This window comes from Melozone crissalis, unplaced genomic scaffold, assembly GCF_028551555.1.
Source record: "Melozone crissalis strain CALT ecotype California unplaced genomic scaffold, PUWL_Pcris_2 ptg000018l_1, whole genome shotgun sequence".
NCBI classification, from domain to species: Eukaryota; Metazoa; Chordata; class Aves; order Passeriformes; family Passerellidae; genus Melozone; species Melozone crissalis.
Genome location: NW_026535796.1, coordinates 17,640,816 through 17,661,639, shown reverse-complemented (window position 1 = coordinate 17,661,639; position 20,824 = coordinate 17,640,816). Strand labels below are relative to the sequence as shown.

Here is a 20,824-nt window from a genome sequence, read left to right as displayed (position 1 = left end):
CAACAGCCCCAACACATCAGGGATTTGTTTTTAAAGGGAAAAAATGCTTTATTTTTTCCAGACAGCAAGTAAGTGTTACAGTCCAGTCTATTCATGTCCTCTGCCAAGGCGACAACCTTGACTGGGCAGGGATCAGGCATAGTACTGCAGATTGGCTTTTTTCTTTGCTTGAACCTCCAGGATTCCTTCCATGTAGTCCTCGTGGGTGAGCTCTGTAGCTCCACGGCGGAGGGCAATCATCCCCTGCCCAACGAGACAGTATTTAGAGAGGGAATGTGTGCACCACACCATTCCAAATGGCTGCTCCATTCTAGCTTTCACATTCCCTCCCATCAGTGCTATTCCTATGGAGGAATACTCACCGCTTCGACACACACAGCCTTGCACTGGGCTCCATTGAAATCATCTGTGCAGCGAGCCAGTTCCTCATAGTTCACGTCAGGGCTAATATGAGCAAATGGGAAAAAAGTCTGAGAACATGTACCAAATAGAAAAAGCAACGTAGGGAGTTTCCTCAGCCCCACAGTGAGCTCCCAACAAGTGACTGCCAACCACTTCTCAGCCCTGAGGTACTATCATAAGTGACAAAAAGAGCCCCAGAAGGCCATACCTGACATTCATTTTGCGTGAATGAATCTGCATAATTCTGGCTCTGGCCTCTTCATTAGGCATTGGGAACTCAATCTTCCGATCTAATCGTCCAGAGCGGAGCAAAGCTGGGTCCAAGATATCAACCCGGTTGGTTGCAGCGATCACCTAAGCAGAAGTAGGATCATCAGTGTGAGGCACCTGGAAGACAGGCCTCTTCTCCCCAAAGATTCACCAAGCTTCTTCCCTGGACATTGTTTTCCATCCCCTGCTAGAATGCCCTGGACCTCAGCAGCACTCCCTGCTAGCTCCCAACCTTGACTTGTGTGTTGGGCTGGAAACCATCGAGTTGATTAAGCAGCTCCAGCATGGTCCTCTGCACCTCCCGGTCACCGGCCTTCTCACTATCAAACCTGAGGGGAAACAAGAGTAAAACCATCAGTATGAACCTGACCACCCTGTCCCTATGTTTTTAATCACATCAAAACACAGAGTTACTGTAGTTCACGCTCCTTGGTTGAGGTGTTCCAAATTTTTCCTTGAAACTACAGTTCTACCATGATGAGGAGTGCAACTAGAATAATTGTCAGCAGCACCTAAGACTTATTTAGTCCTTACAGCTGAATGGGGCTTATGTTGCTCAGGCCTACGTAGTAAATGAGGGCGAACATCTCCAGGTACCTGCTGCAGTGATCAGAAAATAGTTTTATACAGCAGGAGGCTATCAGACAGATCCCAAGTCTGACAAACCTTGCTCCTGAGCCCAAGGATTGTGGCAACTGCTATCCATCTGTGACTTTGTTCACACTCTCTTTCTGAGTAAGTCATGCTTTAAAAGGCTCTGCTTACATACACAGGCAAAGGAGGCTGCTAGGCAGCTCCCCAGAACTCTGCAACATGGACTAGAGCTCACCTTTTAGTGCCAATGGCATCCAGCTCATCAATAAATATGATGGAAGGAGCTTTTTCCTTCGCGAGAGCAAAAGCATCGCGTACCAGCTTCGCTCCATCACCAATGAACATCTGCACAAGCTGCGGACCTGCCAGCTTCAGGAACGTGGCCTGGGAGGTGAAAGAGAATCAATCCTAGGCCTCATTTCACAATAGGGTCACTTCTGAGTACTATAAGAAGCCGTTAATAAAAACAAGCAAGGAAGCAAACAGACAGGAAAATCCCAGCCTTTGTAACACCAATTTGTGTGTATGACCCTCTTCCCCTGGAGGTGTTCTTACTCTTTGTCAGGTACTATTCTACTATTCTTTTTGTCAGGTACTATTTCACAGGTTCCTTTTACCTTGGTCTGGGCAGCACATGCTCGAGCTAGAAGTGTCTTCCCTGTTCCTGGAGGCCCATACATAAGGACTCCTTTGGGTGGCTGTATACCCAAATTTTCAAATTTCTCCTTATGATTCATTGGCAGGACAATGGCCTCCACGAGCTACAACAAGAGAAAAATATTAATACACCAATCCATTCTTCTCTACAGATCCAGGCTGCCTGCTTTTGAGCTGGAAGTTAGAAGATGCTGTCCACAGTCACAGCAGAAACTATACATAAAGTATCACCTCTTGGATTTGTTTATCCAGCCCCCCGATGTCACTGTACTGCTCGGTGGGCCTCTCATCCACCTCCATGGCCTTCACTCGTGAATCATACTCAGTAGGCAGAGTCTCCAGGATCAAGTAAGAGTCTTTGTTCACCCCCTGTAAACACAAGTCCTTTGCTTTTAACAGGTTCCCTCAGATAGCACTTAATAAACATGCAACCAAAGCTGATTAACTAGACCTCAAGGATGCAGGAATAACCAGCTTTGACACAGGCATTCATCAAATCACCCCAGCTTGGCAGAGTGGACAGTGCCGCAGTCACATTTTAAACGAGTGGTCCGGTTTATTTACAATAAAAAGACAGGGTTTAAAAAACTTACTAAGTGGTCTCTAAACTTTCAGCACCTAACTGTATGTATAAAAGACACACACCCCAAACTGCTTTTCTTTACTACAAACAGTAGTAACTGAGCCCATAATACCTATCTATGAAAATTTTAGTAGAGAATGATCTTGGGGAAATCTGGACAGATTTGTCTTCTTTCTTAAAGGCAAGACATATGCAATTTTCTGGCCACCATCATATCCAACTATCACAATAGAATCACTCACCACCAGATCTCCAGGCTTCAACTTCTCAGCATCAACCAACCCAATAACAGGCAGGAAATATGTCTGTAAAAAAGAAATCAAAGTGAGCAAAACCAGATGTAGCGGGAGAAGATCCTCTGCATCACTCCTCACACCGGGTTGGGCACATGGCTCTTACCTGACGTGTAGAGGTCTTGATCACAGCACACTTGCCCTTTCTCTGGGAATCCAGGTCAATGTTTGCTCCATCCTCCTCCTGGTCATTTGGGTCAACATCCAGCAGCTGAAAACCAGGGTGAAAGAGTTCAAAACAATGTAACCAGGCTAGCAGGAATGATCCCAGGATTAATGCTTCTAACATACATGCAGTAGAAGAAATAAAACTTTTCATCATCCATCAGGAGTAGAATCCTGAAAGCATTAAAGCCCTCCTGTAAAAATTGATTTCTTCCTTTCCTTATGAAGCAGCACGCAATAGTGCATAGAAAGACATTACAAAATTCAGAACAAAGTAGTAGCTAATGGCACTGATTCCTTCTCCCATACAGCAGCTCACATTAAGGCTTAGCTCATTAAGTTTTTAAACAGTAGTACAAAGCAATCTCATTTTTAATAGCAAACTATGAGCATTCTTTTTCCTATTATCAGAATTACTGAACTACAAAAGGAATGTGATAAAGTAACAGAGCCATGGCCTTTCATTTGCTGTTTCACAAGTTACAGAGAGCATGTGTCCAATTTCAGATGCTCAAGTTTACACTCAGAAGAGCTGTGCCACCCTCTGATGGTTGTTAAGTACAGATGAACAGTACCCAAAGCCTAAAGAGTGACCCAGAGAACAAGTGGGCAAGAGATGTGCACTTCTAGGTCACAAATAAAACCAAGAGAAAACCCTGAAAGTCCTGGCTCTGGCAGCATTGGCAGTCTGAGAATACTCCAGGTCTTGAATCCCTGATGAGCTCCCTGCCTTTCTCCCTGCCACTATAAATTGTACACACTTCTCATATCACTACGTAAAAGCCCACCACCCTCACCTCAATGACATTGGAGACAAGGTATGGCAGGGTTTTGTTCACTTTGATCTTTTCACTGTTTTCTTTGATCTTGTCTTTCATGGCCTGGAGCTCGTGGGTCACTCTCAGTACCTCACTCTTCATGATCTGCAATTGGTACACAGAAGAAAAAAGGAATAGTGTCAGAAAACTGAGGCAAGATAAAATTAATAGGTTGTTCCAAAAGCAAACTGTTACAGAAATCTAAGTCTGAAGAATAAAGGGAAATGTAATATATATAAAAAAGCAAAGCCAGCAAATTAGCCAAAATTTGCTAGGAATCAAGGCTATACAGTCCATTCTGGTCTCTAACTAATCGATAACCCCAAATAATTTCTTCCCAGTGTCACCTGGTAGCCTCAGCCTAATCACTATGCCCCAGATATGGCAACTGTGGTTTGGTTTGGATGTGATCTTTTACTAAACACAGATACAAAACACACACCTATTTCAGTTATGTTTTGCAAGGTGGTTGGAACTAGATGATCTTTAAGGTCCTTTGCAACACAAAGCATTCTATGATTCAGCCTGGAGAAGAGAGGGCTCCAGGAAGACCTCATGGTGGCCTTTCTGCATTTAAAGCTGTCTTGTAAGAAAGATGGGCACAGACATTTTAGTAAGACCTGTTACAACAGGACAAGAGGGTAAATTTACACTAGATAAAAGATTTCTTAATAGTAAGGATAGTAAAACACTGCAACAGGGTGCCCAGAAATATGGTGGTTGCCCCATCCCTGGAAACATTCAAGACCAGGTTGGACAGGGCTCTGAGTAACCTGGTCTAGTTAAAGATGTCCCTGCTCACAGCAGGAGTTGGCCTTTAAAAGTCCCTTCCAACCCAAACTATGCTATAATTGTACTAACTGTAAGAAAAAACCTCTAGCAAAAAAAGTTCTGTACTCCCCATCCAACAGTGAGTACATTTACACCCAACACAGATGTCTGCAGTGCTGTCTGGCTGACACTGGCAGGCCTTGTCCTCCCTCTCCTGGTGAGTCACACAGTGTGCCAACACACACTTTGTGATCCCCACTGAAGTGACTGCGGCACCAAGGGATCTCAGGAGACCTGCTCACACCTGAACTGGTGTGTGTGATTCTGTTCAGTGGGGAAATCCACTCTGCACTAAGAAACCATCTTTTAAAAAGTTTTTATGCCTAAGCATAATACTGTGCTGTAACACATTCACAGGACAGAACTGTAACAGGAGGCAATACAGAATCTGTGAAATAAAAATGCAAAAAAACTTAATAAATTTGATTTAATAAAACAGCCTAAAATATATTAAAGGAAAACTGCCTGAAGGAAGGGTTCTTACAAATATTTTGCAATTATAATGCTCTTACTATGAAATGAAGAAGGCTACTTTTACTCCTTACTGTATTCTGCAGTTTAAAAATAAGACACAGATTTCCCTTTACTGTCTTTAAAGAATAATAAAGTACATTAGTAAGTCAGAATTACTTGTGGAGCCTGAAGCAGTATAGGATGAAGTTACCCTACAGAGTTTATGAAATATTTTATGTCAATAATGCTAACACTGGGCAGCAAACATTCCAAATTTGTAAGTGCTCTTTTATGCAAAACATGTCTATCACAAGACAGGTCTATCTGCTTAACATCTCCATGAATGAACAAGCAAGAGGATGGAATGTTTTCTCCTCCTGTTTGCAGATGACACCAAATTTGGGACATAGTCTCAGCGTTCAAAGGCAGAGCTGCCACACAGAAACCTTGCAAAAAACGAGGACATATGTAAACCCCGCAGCAGGGAGGGAAGTGCGCCTTGCAGTGACCCATGCTGGTGACTGTCTGGCTGAGGAATGGCCCGGGGGGTCTCCATAAGACAATAAACTGAACAGGAGTCAGCAATGTGCCCTGACAGCAAGGGTGGCAAACGGCATCCTGGGCTGTACGATCAGGACTGCAGGCAATAGACCGAGAGAAGTGTTGAGTCCCCTCTATTCAATACTTTTAGATCCTACCTAGAGCAGTCAGTCCAGTTTTGGTGTCCCCCCCATACAGCAGTGACATTGATAAACTGGACTGAGTTCAGCATAGGGCCACCAAGACGGCTGGGGGCTGGAGCATGGGCCCCCCTGAGGGAGGTGGGTTTGTTCAGCTGGAGAACAGAACAGCTGGGGAAGGAGGTATCAGAGACTGAACCAGACACTTCACAGGAATACACAATGGGCAGATGAAATAACAAAGACTGAAACAGGTGCGGCTCAGACTGTAGCAAAGCAAATCTTTATCCTCACGAGGTCTGTCAAGCAGCAGCACTGAACACCCTGCGAAGCGGTGCAATATGTGTCTTTAAAGGCTTTCAAGTTCCAACCGGATCAAGCCCTGAGTAGCCTGAGTTATGGCTGACCCTGCTTTGAGAAGGAGTTTGGCCTGGAGGTCTGCTCAAGTCCCTTCCAACCTAAATTACCCAAAGATCCTACCCGGCTCAGGCACAGAACAGACTTCCCCCTCCCCTCTGCCTGTGTAACTTTAGCTAAAGCACCCATGGCTGCGTCGAACAGCCGCCCCCTCAGCTTCCTCGGGTCGATGCTCTTCCAGTGATTCTTCCCTACCTTCGCGGTTCAGTATTCCTCATGCTAACCCGCCCGCCCCGAACAAAAGCAGCACAGAGCTCCCGGGAGGGCGGCCCGGCCCGGCCCGGCTCCGCTGCCCGGCCCGGCGCGGCCCCCGCCGCTACCTTGATCTCGCTGTCGAGGAGGCGGGTGCGCTGCACGATCTCCTCCGTGGACATCTTCAGCACCTCCTCGCCGACACCGTCCTGCGGGGCACAACGGCAGCGTTACCGTCAGCCCGGCCCGCGGCTCGCCCCGGCCCCGCCGCCCCCGGCCCGGCCCTGGCCCCGGCCTCTCACCTCCGACTCATCCCACACCGACGCCATCTTTCCGCCGGCCCGCGGGAGCGCGCACGGCGCGGCGGGTTCGGCGCGGCAGATTCCGCACTGCGGTTCCAGGCGGCGCGGGGCGGGGGCAGCGCCACGGGCGGGACGTGCGGCCCGGGGGTTCCGCGCACCCTTCCCTGCCCCGGCGCTGCCGCCGCCGCCCCGATCGCGGCCCCCGCCGCCCGCGGCCGTGCCGAATCTGCCGGCGGGGCGGGGAGCGGCCGGCGGGTCACGTGCCGCCCCCAAACCTGCTGAGTGATGGCGGCGGCGCCATCGCGGGGCTGGGCAGGGCCCGGCGCTGGAGGCAGGCGGGGCGGTGTCCCGGAAAAAGCTTTTATTACAGCCAGTGCCCGTACACGGCAGCGAGGGGAAGGGAGGGGGAGTGGGGCCGAGCTGCGAGGCAGCCCCCGCCAGGCACAGCCCGAGGGGGCCCGGGAGCGGCTCCGTCAGTCCCCGCCGGGCCCGGGCGGTCAGACGTAGCCGGGCTTCACCGACAAGCGGCGGCAGTTGGGGCAGCCGCGGGTCCCGTTGGTCTGCAGGCACCTGCAACGGGAGGAGGTCGGGTCGGGGGGGTCTCCGCGGCCGGAGGCTCCCCCAGGGCGGCTCCGCGGCTCTCGTACACCTCAGAGCTGTTCCCCGTGGCCCTCCCGCCACCGGCAGGGACCGCATCTCCCCCCGTCCCTTCCAGGGAGGCACTTGGGCAAATCCCTGTACAAAAGTCTGTTCTGTACTGCTGGAGACAAGTCCCCAGAGCTCATCGGACATCTCTCACTGCTCAGTAGTTTGATGCTAATTCTGGTGTCAGTGTGAAACTTTGTTATTCTTAGTCTCCTGAGTAGTTTTCAGAGTGTTTTGTAACACTCGTGTTTTTTTCTACAGTAAAATGATGGTGCAGCTAATTTCTTTCATGGCAGTAGCATGATAACAGTCTGAGCAACTTCTTCACCTCTGTCTGCCACTAGCCAAGGGAGGAAGTGAGAGGACGTGAGAAAAAGGGAAACTGCCCCTGGGAGTAAAGAACTGATTCCCCAGGAGGAGCCAAATAAGAATTTGTGAACTGGGCTGACCACCTACAAAGTGAGGACATCAGTAAATAATTATTTAGAGGGCAGGTGGGAGTGTGATGGATATGATGGCTAAATCTCACCCTCCAAGGCTGAGAGACTCTTAGCACTGCAAGGGGATCCTGCAAGGCAGGATCAAGACAAAGACCTGGGGAACAGTGTGCATAGGACTGCTGTGGGCTTAAGCAGCTCTTTTCTATGACTAATGTAATGATAATAATTTTAGTGCTTCCAGCTAATTACTTCAAATGGAAGAAATGGGAGCAAGGTAGTGCCTGGAGCTGGTTGTTTTTCTCCCCAATGGACTCTCCACACATGCCGCAGTACAGCTCCATCTCCTCCACGCATTCATGGAACTTCACGACATGGTCACGCAATTCTTGCTGCTGCTCCTTCGTGCGATAGATCCTTTCACACAGGCAGTGGAGCTTCAGCAGGCCGAGCTGCAGGTGAAGGACAGAAACATAAGACAAGTGAGCAGCAGGGTGAACACAGACCAGAAACAGGAGTGGGAACACCACAGCCCCATCAGCCAGCTGCGGAAACATTAGCAGGCCTCAGCAATTCCTGTCATTAACCCTTTTTCTTTGTGTCACAAAAGGTAACACCAGGTTTGAGACACTCAGCAGCTCTTCCACTCATGGTTTCCCTGAGCTACCCCTGACATACATCACTTTCCTTTGCCTCCAGCCAGCGCACAGTTCAGCAGCTGCTCAGGGCAAAAACGTTTTTCAAGAAGAGACTTCTAATCCTCTAGTTCTCTGTCTGTTTCACACCCCATTTCCACTGCTTCTCGTTCTCCTTTGCCTATCCCATTGTGACTCCTCACTCATTTTTCAGACTTGCATACTGATGATTATCTGTGCAACTGCCCACAACCAAACACTTAGTGACAAAGCAAATCTCAAACACTCACTGGTTAATAGGAATGCTAATGAGCAACGACAAGCCTTCAGTGTTTGACATCTTACATTGCCTGACACAAGACTATGAAGAATGAGAAAAGGATCCTACCTTGTTCCCTAGTCCCTCTGCCAGCTCCTGTGCCTTTTCAATGCTTTCCAGAGCCTGTGAATTGAGAGCACTGGTTGTTAGTTCTCAGCCAAATATATGAAAACCAGGCTTTTATGAATGTCCTATTAGAATTATTTAAAAAAAGAGGTAAAGAAGTACAGAGTAAAATTTGGATTAACAAGTATCCCTGTAACACTGGAGAATCAAAAAAGCTTTTTTTGGGAGGGCAGATTTCCCTCCCCTACCAAAAGTTAATCCGTAAGAAAAAGCTGGTTTCTGAAGGGCCACAAGTAATGCAAGAGCTACATTTCTGTCACAGATACTCAGTGTCAGTGTTGGCAGAGGCTGGTCCCCAAGCAGAGAGAATACAGATTTATTTAAACTCAGTCCCACATGTTCATTTGGGGCTGGGATGGCAAAGCAAGCCTTGTCCCCATCCTACCTTGCAGGCTCAATAATTGTTGGGCAACTTCAATTTCACTTGTACCGGAGGTGAGGAAAGGAATCACCAGCACCAATGCACCACACTTATCCATTTTTTCCTTGCTGTTCATATATCTACCTTGCCTTACTTACACATGGTGTGATGTAGGAGTGTTCTGCTATCCATTTTTAAAATCTGAAGGAAATATTTAGCATAGCAGCTGTCATACCAAATGACTCCCTACTTTCACCTAGATGTCACAGTGTTCCTTGCTCTTCTGATAATTAGTCTCTCTTTTCCAGAGCTATTGATATCTGCTTGCTATTTGTCCAAGGGGAAGAAGAGGTCTCCCTTGTGATGCAGTACTTTTCAGGAGGAACATTATAAAATTTCTACCCTATAATTTGGCATTACTGCTGTTGTAGGAGGAGAGGACCAGATGAGATGCAAAAATGTGCTGTGAATGCAGAGGAGATGGCATTAGACTTGTGGTGGCAACAACAGCCTAGGATAAGGAAATGTAGGAGAGGGAAGCAGGAACTGAAGGGCAGCAGGGAGAACATAACAGAGAACTGTGCTTAGGAAGACTGTGTACTGAAAACTCCTGAAATTAATGATTGTGAACAAGAATCAAAGTGAAATGTGTGGAGTAAGGGAAAGGATGTCGAAAAGTCTAGGGGACAGTTTGTCTTGGACTGCACAAGAATGAGGGCAAGCAAGCTGTGAGCAGCTTGGGAGGATCTGGATAGCACTGATTACATTACACGCAAATTAAATGGACTAACTGGCGAAAGAGACTGGGAAGATGGAAGAAGCTTGAGCAAAACCAGGGAATCTGCAAGTGGAAAGTTAGCAAATTGCTTTATTAAGTAACTGATACAGGGATGAGTAGCATGAGAAATGGAAACTGGGCCTGCCAAGCTGAAGAACAGGCTTGGGTGAATATTCAGGGATGTGACACCTAAGGAAGTCACATTTGGTCAACAGACATAAGGTCCCTGACCCAGCAGGGCAGACTTCCCTCTATTGCCTGGAACAGAATACAAGATTCCTCCACTTCTCCACTTTCTTCTTCTGTGGGATTTGGTGAGATTAGATTTCTGTGCAAAGCCCGCATCATGTTCTCACAAGTGAGAGCTGCTTGATATCAGACAGTGGCTCGAGATAGAATCAGTGAATGGCAGAGTTTGATGAGTGCTCTGAACATTGTCTTCCGCAGAGGCCTACCTGCTGTGTCCTGTCCCGTTCTTTTGATACTGAGCTAGCTTTTCAAGCCCACAGTTTCTCTTCCCATTGCTAACAAACACAGTGGTTACTTCCTGAGATTGCACAGTGTGTGTCACCCAACTGATTCCCTGATGGAGGCACTCTGATGCTGACAGCACCCTGAACCTGTCTAGCTGGACATACTGATGTCTGGGTTGCTTCATTTGAGCTAAAATTCTTGGTGTCTCAATATGAGTGATAAGAGCAAAATTTCACCATATTTAGACCCAACCATTGTCTTGATGTGGCACTGTGTACAGTTGTTCAGAGCTAGTTCAGGGCTAACCTTTGAGCATTTAATTCTGTGGCTGAGTAATGTTCCTGCCATGCAATGTGCTGCATCTAGTGCAGTCTGGATTTTAACACACATACACACTGTCTACGCCTTTTTAGTATAAGTAACTTCACCCCCTTGTTCTATCTTGACTGGTTATCTGTCTCCAAATCAATTCCTGCTCTCATTCCTCTGTTTCACATCAGAGTTTACAGACCATCAAAGTTTCTCCAAGAATTTTATGCCACATTTGCCTGCAAAGCACATGGTGGAGCTGTAGAGCTGTCTAAACATCATTAGCACATCAATGAGCTTAGTCATAGAACTAAAAAGTAGGCAGGGGAATCTATTTCAGAGCATAAGGCTTCCTTCCTCCAGTGCTGGTTTCTCAGCATAGAGCTTAAAAGTCATCAGGATTGACTAATGAGGCAATTCTGTAATTTAGCAGTCTGACTCAGAATGCATGTTCCTACCATTAGTAACAAATCCCTGGCTGAGAGAGACCATTCAGAGAAATATCACTCTACCAGCAACAGACCCTGTTGGTAGAACCAAGGGGGTACAGGTCTCTTCTGAACTGTACCCTCTTCTGAACTGTGCAGTATGAGACTGTGCTCTAGTCTTGTCCTACAAACCTCTGTAGAACCAAGTTTGTAACTGACCTTATCCAGCTCCTTTTGGATCATCCAGCACTTAGTCACTCCTAGCAGCACCTGCACCAGGCCCAGGCGGTTCCCAATCTCTGTCATGATGCTCATGGAAGAGTCATACCGAGGAAAGGCTGTCTGCAGATACAGGGAGGAAAGCAAATGTTTTGCTATGAACTCTTTTCATGCCCTCTTGCTACTCCTCCCATCCTTCCTGGCAGGAAGGAGCTGTACCTGCACGTCCCTGCGACTGCGATGGATATCTGCAAAGCAGAGCAGACACAGTGCTTGCAGCGGCCGGTCACCATGCTGCAGGGCAATCTTCATGGACTCCTGCAAGAAATTGCCTCTGGTCAGTAGAACAGCCTGTTCCTGTTCAAAACAGCAAGGCTGGGACTTTGGACTCCAGCCACTAAAAGCTCAGCTCCAAAGAAATGGCACCATCTTTTAAGGCAAGGAAAATATTTTTCACATGTTCCTAACCAAGGACCATTCATAGACCCAAATTTTGAAGCCCTCTGGCTACAGAAACTACAGCTCTAAGACTGGAAGGCAGCAGGAAGATCTGCAGTCACGTGTGAATGGCAGGGTCTCTCTCTTGCAGCAGGGCATGGCAGGATGCCCTGGCAGAGCCCCCAGCTGTGCCCCTGCCCCGTACCTCGCAGCAATCCATGGCGTCCGCCAGGCGCCCCAGCTTCCGATAGGCCACGGCCATGTGGTACTGGCTCATGGCACGGTACTTCAGGCTCCAGCCCTTCCCGTAGTCATTCACCAGCTCAGCAGCTTTACAGGGGAAAAACAGGGCTTTCTCATAGTCCTGTAAGGCAGCAAGCACACAGACAGCAGTCACAGCAAACATAAAGCAAAAAGGAGAGAAGGAAAAAGGCCAGCTATTTTTCATTTACTAACACTGCAACAGTTACCAGATTTCTGCACATCTTTAAACTCATGCTGCTCCTCTTCCATGTGTGCAGTATTTCGGTGGATTTCAAATTGTGAAAGATGGAATTGCCATATACTGAATCCTTATTATTCTCTGGGTTCAAGACACTGGGGCAATGACCCAGCAAATGAATTTTATGTAGTATGCCATAACTTTATTCTGCAGGAACCATTTACCCTCCTCTCTAAGCAAAGGCTGAAAACTTTCTCTGCTCTTACATCATCTTTATTTGTAACATCTACATGTAGCCTTCATTTTCTCTAAACGGTGAATTTGGATCTCCATAAAGCTCATTATCCATCATTGCAGGAAAGAGGAACTAAGACTCCTGGCCTCATCAAATTCCCAAAAAGTAATAATACATTTTAAACATCTTTTTTTGCATTAAAAGCATGTTAGAAATAAATCTTATTTTACAATAATTATGTAAAACTTATCTTAATATCTAAAACCATTTTCAAGTAAGTTATATAAGAGCGCAGAAGTGAAAAAATCTTCATTTTTTTTTATTCTCCACAATGCAGAAAGGAAACCACAGATTCTCAAATTTTCTTTCTCCCTTCTTATTTCACATCTGAAAAGTGCTCAGCACAATGTTATTTTCTTTATTTTTGGTCACCACACTTCATGTGATGATCTTCTATGAGTGAAGAAATCAGGACTTTGTGAGAAAAACCTATTTTTTGCTGTTTGTACTAGAAGTTATAACTGGCAAATCACCCCTGTGCTCAGTCCCTGCCTGGTTTTACCTACAGCTTGCTGGCAGCTATTTGCCTACAATAGTGGTAGAAACAGAGAGTCCATGAGTTTTGGCTGCCAGCCATGTGTCTCTGATGTGATCTTCTTTGAAGCTAAGTTTGATCTTTTCAACACACATATTCACAGCTGCTTCTGCCGTGCTGTGTAAACATGACACTAATCCTCCCATCCTTACTGTGGAGGAGAGTACTCCATTTGGATTTTACAAAGGGATTTTAGCTTACAGTGCTCTCTCAGCACTTCCTATAGGAAAGACAAAGGCTGAAATTCACGTGATTTCCAGCGCTTCCCTGAATCTGTGGGGCACCCACCCTCCTGTCCCTTAGGTGACTGTACCTTTATCTGGGTGTAGAAGTTCCCGAGGCTGCAGCAGACTCGACACTCCAGCATCTTGTCATCGTTGTTGTGTGCGTAGCGTAAAGCTTTCTCAAAGCACTCCAAAGCCTTCTGGAAAATGCTGAGGCCCAAGAAGGCATTGCCCATGCTGAGGCTCACCTGGCCATTCAGCTGCATGCTCACAGTGGTACCCTGCATGTTGAGGCACGTCTTACAGTACGAGATGGTTTTCTGGAATTCACAGAGTTTCTCATTGCTGCGAGCCAGGTTTAGGTAGCTCTCTGTAAGGAAATCTGGGTCTTCCAGCTCCCGTGCTGTGTCAATCTGGACCACTGCAAACTTTAAGTAGAGAAGATAGTGTTTACAAATGTGTGTAGTTTATTTAAATACAGCTCAAGCACCCACAGAGTAGCACACCCTGTGCTGGAGAAAGAGTCTCATCTCTGAGCAGGGCAGACAAGGCCATCAGCACACAGAGAAGCATTGTATGCACTGAGCAGTTATCTGGTGGCTTAAAAGGCCTATGAAGACTCAGAAGAAACCTCTCCCTCTCTTCACACAGTCTCAGGGCAGGGAAGATGAACTAGGCTGGCTGTAAGGGGAAAACAGCTGTTAAATGGCCCTAAAGGGAAGCTGGTGAAGCAGGAAACATCTGACACAATGCAGTTCTGTTTTCTTCTACTCATTGTAATGTATCCCACTTTCTCTGGAATTCCTAAGCTATTAAAATATTCTTTTTTCTATTAATATACTATAGTATATTAATAGTATATATAATAATATCCATTATATATCTATTATATATCTAATCTATCTATTAGTATATATAAAATATACATTTTTCTATTAATAGAAAAAAGTAAGCTACTTCTTTAAGGAATTTTCTGCTAATAAATTGCAGTCTTGATCTTGACAGTCTTGGTTCTATAACCTCCAGGCTTTGTTGCATACTGTTCTCTTCAATGAAGTCTCTTTCCAGCTGCAAACTCTTCTAAGCAGTAACTCTTTATGTTCTGTGATGAAGCAAGCACAAGCATTCAAGCTAGCTTGAATTAGTATCAGTAGCAAAGGTGGCAATTTTCATTAGACATTATCAGGATTATGGATGGCAAATTCCAAAGGAATCAATTACTTCCTTTTTATATCGTGGCTACACATAATAATTTAGGCTACTAGAACATCAACAAAAAACCCCAAACCAAAACAAAAAAACCCCAACAACAACAGAAAACCACACACAAACCTCCCACCCCAAAAACAACAAAACAAAACCACAAAAAGCCCCAAACAAAACTCCCAAACATCACCAACCATAAACTGTGTATGTTGGGTTTGTAATCATCTTCTCAGTTCCCATTACAGTTTAGGAAAGCTCCTATGTGGACACAGTGGTGCACGCTAGCTCATGCTTCTCCACATTCCCTTAATTTTGCACAAGTTCTTCAGTATTTCCTAGTTGCCACAGCCTCTTCTCTTGGTGTGTAGTAATTTTTCCTCTTCAGAAGAGGTTGAGTATCACAGGCCCTCTTAAATTACTTTTTATTTCATGCCTTTAATTTTGACTCATTTTCTCCTGATATTTCCTCTCTCAATGGCTTATTGCTAAAGTTCTCCTTTCTTTATCCTTTGACCAGTTGCTCTGTAAAATCTTCAGTTTGACTGAAGCCATTTTTCCTTCCTAATGCTGCGAAGAACTAAAATTCACCTTCTCTGATCCCACTTTCTGTTCTCTTCTCAGGTAAAGAATTATGTTTGGGTATACTAAGCTCACTCCTTTGCCTTTTATTTTTTCCCCATGAAGTCTTCAGTATTTCCTTCAGGTAGCTACATCTTACCCTTTTTCTCTTCTTTCTTCCCCAGTCAATCTGTTGTTTTTGCCAGCACCTAATTTCATACCACTTAACAAAATTCTTTGTCTTCAAATGTTTTCCAGGTGTATTAATATCTCTCCTTTCTTCTTCATCTTAAGTATTTGGTTTCAATATAGGGTTTTGACATATGCATGGCTTTATCAGTGAGGTGTTCCCCTCTCCTCGCTCCAATTCCAAACAGAGCTACCAAAATCTTTTCAATGAGATGTAGACATCCCTTTCATATTTTGTTCTAAACGCTGAATGATGGCCAGTCTAGTAAGAGGCAACCCAAAACATCAGGACGAGGATATCAAAGCCCTTTAGTAAGACCCTATTTCAGGCTGGGATAGCTTCTTAAGACTATTACAACACTCTCTTGCCTTGTCTTACAGATTCTTGAGCTGCCCTCCCAAATGCTGCCTGCTGCTCTCTGTACACATCCTCTTACTTCTCAGATCCACATGCCAGCTTCTTTTTGTTCATTTAATTAAACTGTTTATGCTCATGTGCTTGAAGCGTAACTTCAGCTGCTTTTTACCACTCTTCCATCAAGCCCTACATCCTTCCTCCTTTCTTCTATACTGTCCTGGCAACTGGAAGCTGCTCTCTGACCTCAATTGTGAGACATCTGGGATGTCTCAATTACTTCACCAAAACAGCATCTTCTTTTCCCTCTTGTTCAGCCCCCTGGCAAACAAATAATTGCAATTAGAAAACCCCAGTATAACATCTATTTTAGATATCAGCCAGAAGCTGAACAAGATAACAGACAATGTCTCCACAAGAACGATACTTATTCTACAGAATCCACTTTGAGTTTTCCTTTTGTGCTGACATACAGAATGTAAACAGCTTGTAGTGGACAAAGGCTCTGTTCTCATACCTGCTCCTGTAGCCTGATAACATGGTGTGCCTGTATGTGAGAAATAATCAAGACAGCTTCCCATGAAAAACTAGAGAACTTAAATAACCCAAGAATCTTGATGAACCAGACCCAGTGAAAAATCATATTCTGTGTATCTTGTGGGCTGGAGCTCTTGGTGAGCACAGTGATCACAGCATCCCAGAACATGCACACAACAGCTGGTATTTTCTGTTACACACAGAACACCCCCCACTTCAGGTTCTGATCTCCAGCCACGTTCCATCGCGGCTGCGACACAATGGCATGCATTCATCTCCAGTTCACCTTACCTTCAGCATGTCTTTGTATCTGCCCATCTCTGCATGAGCAGTGATGAGGCAACCCAAAACCCGAAACCTGCCAGCAGGATCCGCAGACTTCTCCAAAACCCTCATCCAGACTCGCAGGGCCTTTTCGGTCTGATTAGACTGGTAAAGATGGAGTCCTTTCTCTATCTGTTGCTTTGTCTGGTCCTGACCCATCTCCCATGGATTAAAAAGCCTCATACACTAACCTCTAAGGACAGCAAAAAGGATGTGCTTACAAGAGAGCACAACATAAAATGCCCCACTAGAAGAGGGCGGGTTGTGTGCTCAGAGGGCCCAGAGCCATGAGAGCCCAGCCATGTCAGGGGGCTGGAGCTGTGGTAGGCAATGGCAAGAAGTGGTTGCTCAGCACTGAAGGCAGAATCCCAAATCCACTAGGCAAACATCTTTCTTGCTAGGGCTCCATCAGTGCATTCGTCTGTCCAATCCCGTAAACAAAGAGCAAAAGCACGACAGGGAGAGAAAGAGAAAAATCTCAAGCCACAGGAGTGAAACTCAATCTGAACAGCCAGTGCTGGTCTCCTCCCCATTGGCTGCAGCTGCTCCTGCCAGTCCAGCTCACGTGGCTCCCAGGAATTTTAGTCAGGCTCCCCAGCTCCCAAGGTCACGGTGCCAACTGCCCACCCCTGCCCGACGGTATGCAGCTTATAAATACCCCAGGGAGAGACAATTGGCTGCAGTCACAGCCTCGGGATGCCTCGGCTGTCTCTTTCCTCTCTGGCCATCTCCTTAGACAAGCACTGCTGGTGGTGGGCTAGCTTGGGAGGAAGCAGACTCAGGTAGAATAATAGAGTAGGAAAAATATATGTCTTAAACGTCAGGTGTGAACAAGGCAACTTCAGTGTGTACACACGTAAATATATCTTATATGTATTATGTATTACATTGTTGCAGTGTTACACTTGCAACAATGTACTTGATACTTTGCTAGGTACGAAATCAGCCTCCCTTTTGAGGACCCCGGTTGGCATCATGGACTGTTTTTATGGACATAGGTTGGCTCTGTCACAGATTTGCTGTAAATACACCTCTGACTTCCTAATTTTAGGACAAGGAGCTAACCATGCTGAAAACCTTTGTTCTTGACTGAATGTTGCTCTCTGTCATCAGATGAGTGTGGCAGTCCTCCAAAAGTTTCCAACAGAAGTTCTCAATGGCACTGCTTAAGTTCTGCATCCAGAACTTGATGATCTTTTATGATGAATAACAATAAAGACACAGAACAACAGGTATCTGCACTTTTTGGTTGCAGGAGAGGTGTTAGCCCCATTAAAAGATAGCTTTATGTCTCCCACACTCTGTCGAAAAAATCAGACTGGTTCCTCTAAGAGTCACATTTAATACTCTCACCAATGTGCTGCAGCCTTGGTGGTCCAGAGATTTATTCAGTCCTTCTTAAGAAGATACACCAAACCTGGGAGGAGGGGGGCAGGTAGAGAATGCTACAGGGATATTGAATGGTTTTCAGATGCAGAAGTTCCAGGAACCAGATTTGTGATTCTTTTACTGGGCAAAGAGAAGCAATTTGAAGTTTTAACAGACCTGCCTGCAAAACCGGTTATGTCTCCAGCTGATTCTCTGATTCTTGGTGAATTTAGTTGCAATTCTTCCCCAAGCAAAGGTAAATACCCACAGAATCACCTCAAAGGGTGCCAATCAGACTATCCTGGCCTGTCAACAAAAACCCAAGGGAGCCTTCCTGAGGTAATATCCTTAAAGAAAGCAGGACACAAAATAAAGAACGATAGTCTACCCAGAGTCTTTACATCATAGCACTCATGATTTTAAGGGGTTACATCTGTCCTTTATCCAAAATTCCCTCAGAAAAATATTTCAAAAAGAAAAATGTTTTAAATTGTAGAAGGGTTTTGCTACAATAAGACTGATTCTCTTTTGGGAGCTCATATACAGTATGATATTTGCATTATTTAACTTAGCTTTGTTTTTCAGAGATATAATGTGCTAGATGATATTTCAGCATAGATTATATGTAGTCTCAAACTCTGGAAGTAGAAACTTTGGAAAAATCTACTGAACCTGAAGAAAACTAACGGTGAGGCGCTGCTGGTTAATGTGCAAAAATCACTTCAGCATCACTGTTGAAATTATTAGCTAGGTACTTTATAGATTTTAGGATTTGCATAAAAGTCTGATTCAGAATATTAAAAAATCTCTCCTCCTTGCAGTAATTCTTCTATGTCTCTCTAGATGTAGGTGGTGGGATGGAAACAAGATGCAGATCAGTCTCCATGGAAGAAAAATGACAATGGTGAGGCCATTCAGATTTCTAGACTTGGAGAAGCAGCCACTGGAGCCTGCATGTAACAGAATCAAGCCAGGACTCAGGAATGGGGAAAACAAAAATTTTATCATTCTTGGTAGATCAGACTACTTTGCAAAATTAACCTTCCACAGGTGAGCTGCCTGTAACACAAACTCATCCTGAGATTCTTTTGGACCAGGTCAGCGAAGCACTGTTCCCTTCCCCACACAGCATAGCCAAAATGAAGAGGGTGCCTTGCAGCCTGACAAAACCCGTCTAACAGGAGATGATCTGCCCTGCATTTTGTTAACCTCACTTTAGCTCCTTGCTTTTGAGCACTATGAAACAGTGCTTAGTTTCTTAGGAATCAATTTGCAACTCGCCTGTTGAGATGAAAACACCCTAGTAAAGTAAGGGCTAAATCCATCAAGTTCAAACGGGTCATTTTCAAAAAATCAGGAACATGCTCTGATATGGAACATACCACTCTGAGCCCAGCTGCAGCTGCCTAAATAAGGAGGGATAAAAGATCAACATTGCCTGCCTGTGCTACTTCAAAAAAAGCAATGGCATCTGTCTGTGACTCAAGGTAGCTGTAATTCATTGAAGATTCAGGTACAGCTTCTACCGTCAATGATCCACAGTTTCTCCTTAGGAAATGCAAATAAATGAGCCTGAATGGTGCTTGGCAACATCAAATTAGGGAATCTTACCTGTCATACATGCAGTGGCTCATGCACTCACTTCTTCAGTGACCACACTGACCTGCTTCTCCTCCTCTCCCTGCTCTCCATAAGGCCCTCAGTGACTCCTGGCCGCATGAAGAGAGCAGAATGCGGCTGGTAAAATCAGGAAGAGTGGAGTCAAAACAAATAGTGAAAGGTGGGGGTGGATGTGAGACGAAAAACGTTTCTCCTAGAACATTCAGCATCAGGATTTCATCTACAACTTTATGTATTTCCTACAAATGCCTATAAATGTAACAACCCATGTGAAAATGCTGATTATTTTCAGATTATTATACTGGCTCTTAGGTGCAGTTTGATTGTGTACAGATTGGTGGTGGCCTTTTAAATTGAATAAAAAGCCTTAAAAAAATAAAAAAAACCCTCTGACCCAAGAGAGATCTGGTGTCAGTTCTGTAAGATGTAACTGGCAAAGCTTTGATTGTATAAGACAAGGTGAGTGAACTTTCTGCACAAGCTGGAATCTTCCATTCAGCCTAAACAAACCCTTTTTTTCTGATACAATTGTTTCTCTCCAACCTTGGCCTCAAGTTGTATCTAGACTGAAACCCCTGCAGCCTCTCTCCTCAACAGCTGCAAATTAACTGCAGGGATGCCAGGGCAGTCTGTAACAGGTGGCTCTGTGCCTCATGCCCCAATTGGTGCGCTCAGGGCAAGGAATGCAGCACTGAATCCTGATGCTTTGCAAGTGCTCTCAGATTTACAATCATGTAGGAAGTGATGGGGTGAAACAGAGTATCCCAGATAACACAGGAAAAGGACACAGAGGAGAAACATAGCTGTCCTAAAAACGCTTGCAAGTCTCCAAGATGCAAGACAGCAGAAGGAAGGAATAACATCAGGGAATTTTAGGAGCTTTCAGAAATGGCCAGCAAAATCATTGTGGTACTTTCCTTCTGAGAGAGGCAATAATTGTGTCAAAATTGTAGCAGGTTTCTAAATGCTTTGGCTATGCCAAATACTTTTTATTAATTTGAATTGAAAGATCATAAAATATATCTTAGTTCTAAGAGCAAAGCAGGGAGCCTTTGCTTATCACTAGTAAGTAATCCAAATCCAGTTGTAGTTTCCCTGTGTAGTTTCCAGGATGAGAAGCGCTGAGGGCTGCAGGTACCTGATGCTGCAGTACCAGGACAGATTCAGCCAGCTTGGCTGTGCTCCTAGAAGGGGAAGGAGGCAGTGGCAAGCGAGCAGCTTGTGAGAGTGGTGTAAGCTGGTGCCTCTCTAACCCCACACAGCACCACGCACTGGTGCTGCTCCTGCAGAGCTGAGGGCTGCTGCTCTGCCCAAAGCACTGAGCCCCTGAAACACCCCGAAGCAC

General features: G+C 45.4%; 2 protein-coding genes across 3 annotated transcripts; both read right to left on the bottom strand.

The window, feature by feature from the left end:
• Nucleotides 1–23: 23 nt before the first annotated feature.
• On the bottom strand, nt 24–6,761 carry PSMC3 (proteasome 26S subunit, ATPase 3). The gene is made up of 12 exons (XM_054275585.1): nt 6,658–6,761; nt 6,484–6,564; nt 3,762–3,887; nt 2,906–3,010; nt 2,749–2,811; nt 2,155–2,292; nt 1,884–2,027; nt 1,502–1,650; nt 905–1,001; nt 611–756; nt 363–444; nt 24–243 (listed from the first exon to the last, which is right to left on the bottom strand). The coding sequence occupies exons 1-12, from the start codon at nt 6,682–6,684 to the stop codon at nt 133–135; spliced, it is 1,269 nt and encodes a 422-aa protein (XP_054131560.1). The 5' UTR covers nt 6,685–6,761; the 3' UTR covers nt 24–132.
• A 368-nt stretch (nt 6,762–7,129) lies between these two features.
• RAPSN (receptor associated protein of the synapse) lies at nt 7,130–16,674 on the bottom strand. 2 transcript variants are annotated; one of them, XM_054275586.1, is made up of 8 exons: nt 16,459–16,674; nt 13,412–13,750; nt 12,032–12,190; nt 11,608–11,706; nt 11,389–11,511; nt 8,763–8,816; nt 7,992–8,191; nt 7,130–7,227 (listed from the first exon to the last, which is right to left on the bottom strand). In XM_054275586.1, exons 1-8 carry the CDS (start codon nt 16,672–16,674, stop codon nt 7,155–7,157), a joined length of 1,263 nt encoding a protein of 420 aa, XP_054131561.1. In that variant the 3' UTR covers nt 7,130–7,154. The 2 variants fall into 2 exon arrangements, with proteins under 2 accessions (XP_054131561.1, XP_054131562.1); XM_054275587.1 differs by lacking the exons at nt 8,763–8,816; nt 11,389–11,511 and having other exon boundaries at nt 16,459–16,650.
• Nucleotides 16,675–20,824: the final 4,150 nt, after the last annotated feature.

Excerpts from the sequence above, each read along its gene's own strand:
- RAPSN (XM_054275586.1), bottom strand. The coding sequence starts at position 16,674 with ATGAGGCTTTTTAATCCATGGGAGATGGGTCAGGACCAGACAAAGCAA. Across the intron at positions 13,751-16,458 it reads GATACAAAGACATGCTGAAG|TTTGCAGTGGTCCAGATTGA; the intron begins GTAAGGTGAACT and ends CTCTACTTAAAG. Across the intron at positions 11,512-11,607 it reads GCAGTCGCAGGGACGTGCAG|ACAGCCTTTCCTCGGTATGA; the intron begins GTACAGCTCCTT and ends CTGTATCTGCAG.
- PSMC3 (XM_054275585.1), bottom strand. The coding sequence starts at position 6,684 with ATGGCGTCGGTGTGGGATGAGTCGGAG. Across the intron at positions 3,888-6,483 it reads TCCTCGACAGCGAGATCAAG|ATCATGAAGAGTGAGGTACT; the intron begins GTAGCGGCGGGG and ends TACCAATTGCAG. Across the intron at positions 2,293-2,748 it reads TGAAGCCTGGAGATCTGGTG|GGGGTGAACAAAGACTCTTA; the intron begins GTGAGTGATTCT and ends TTGTGTTTACAG.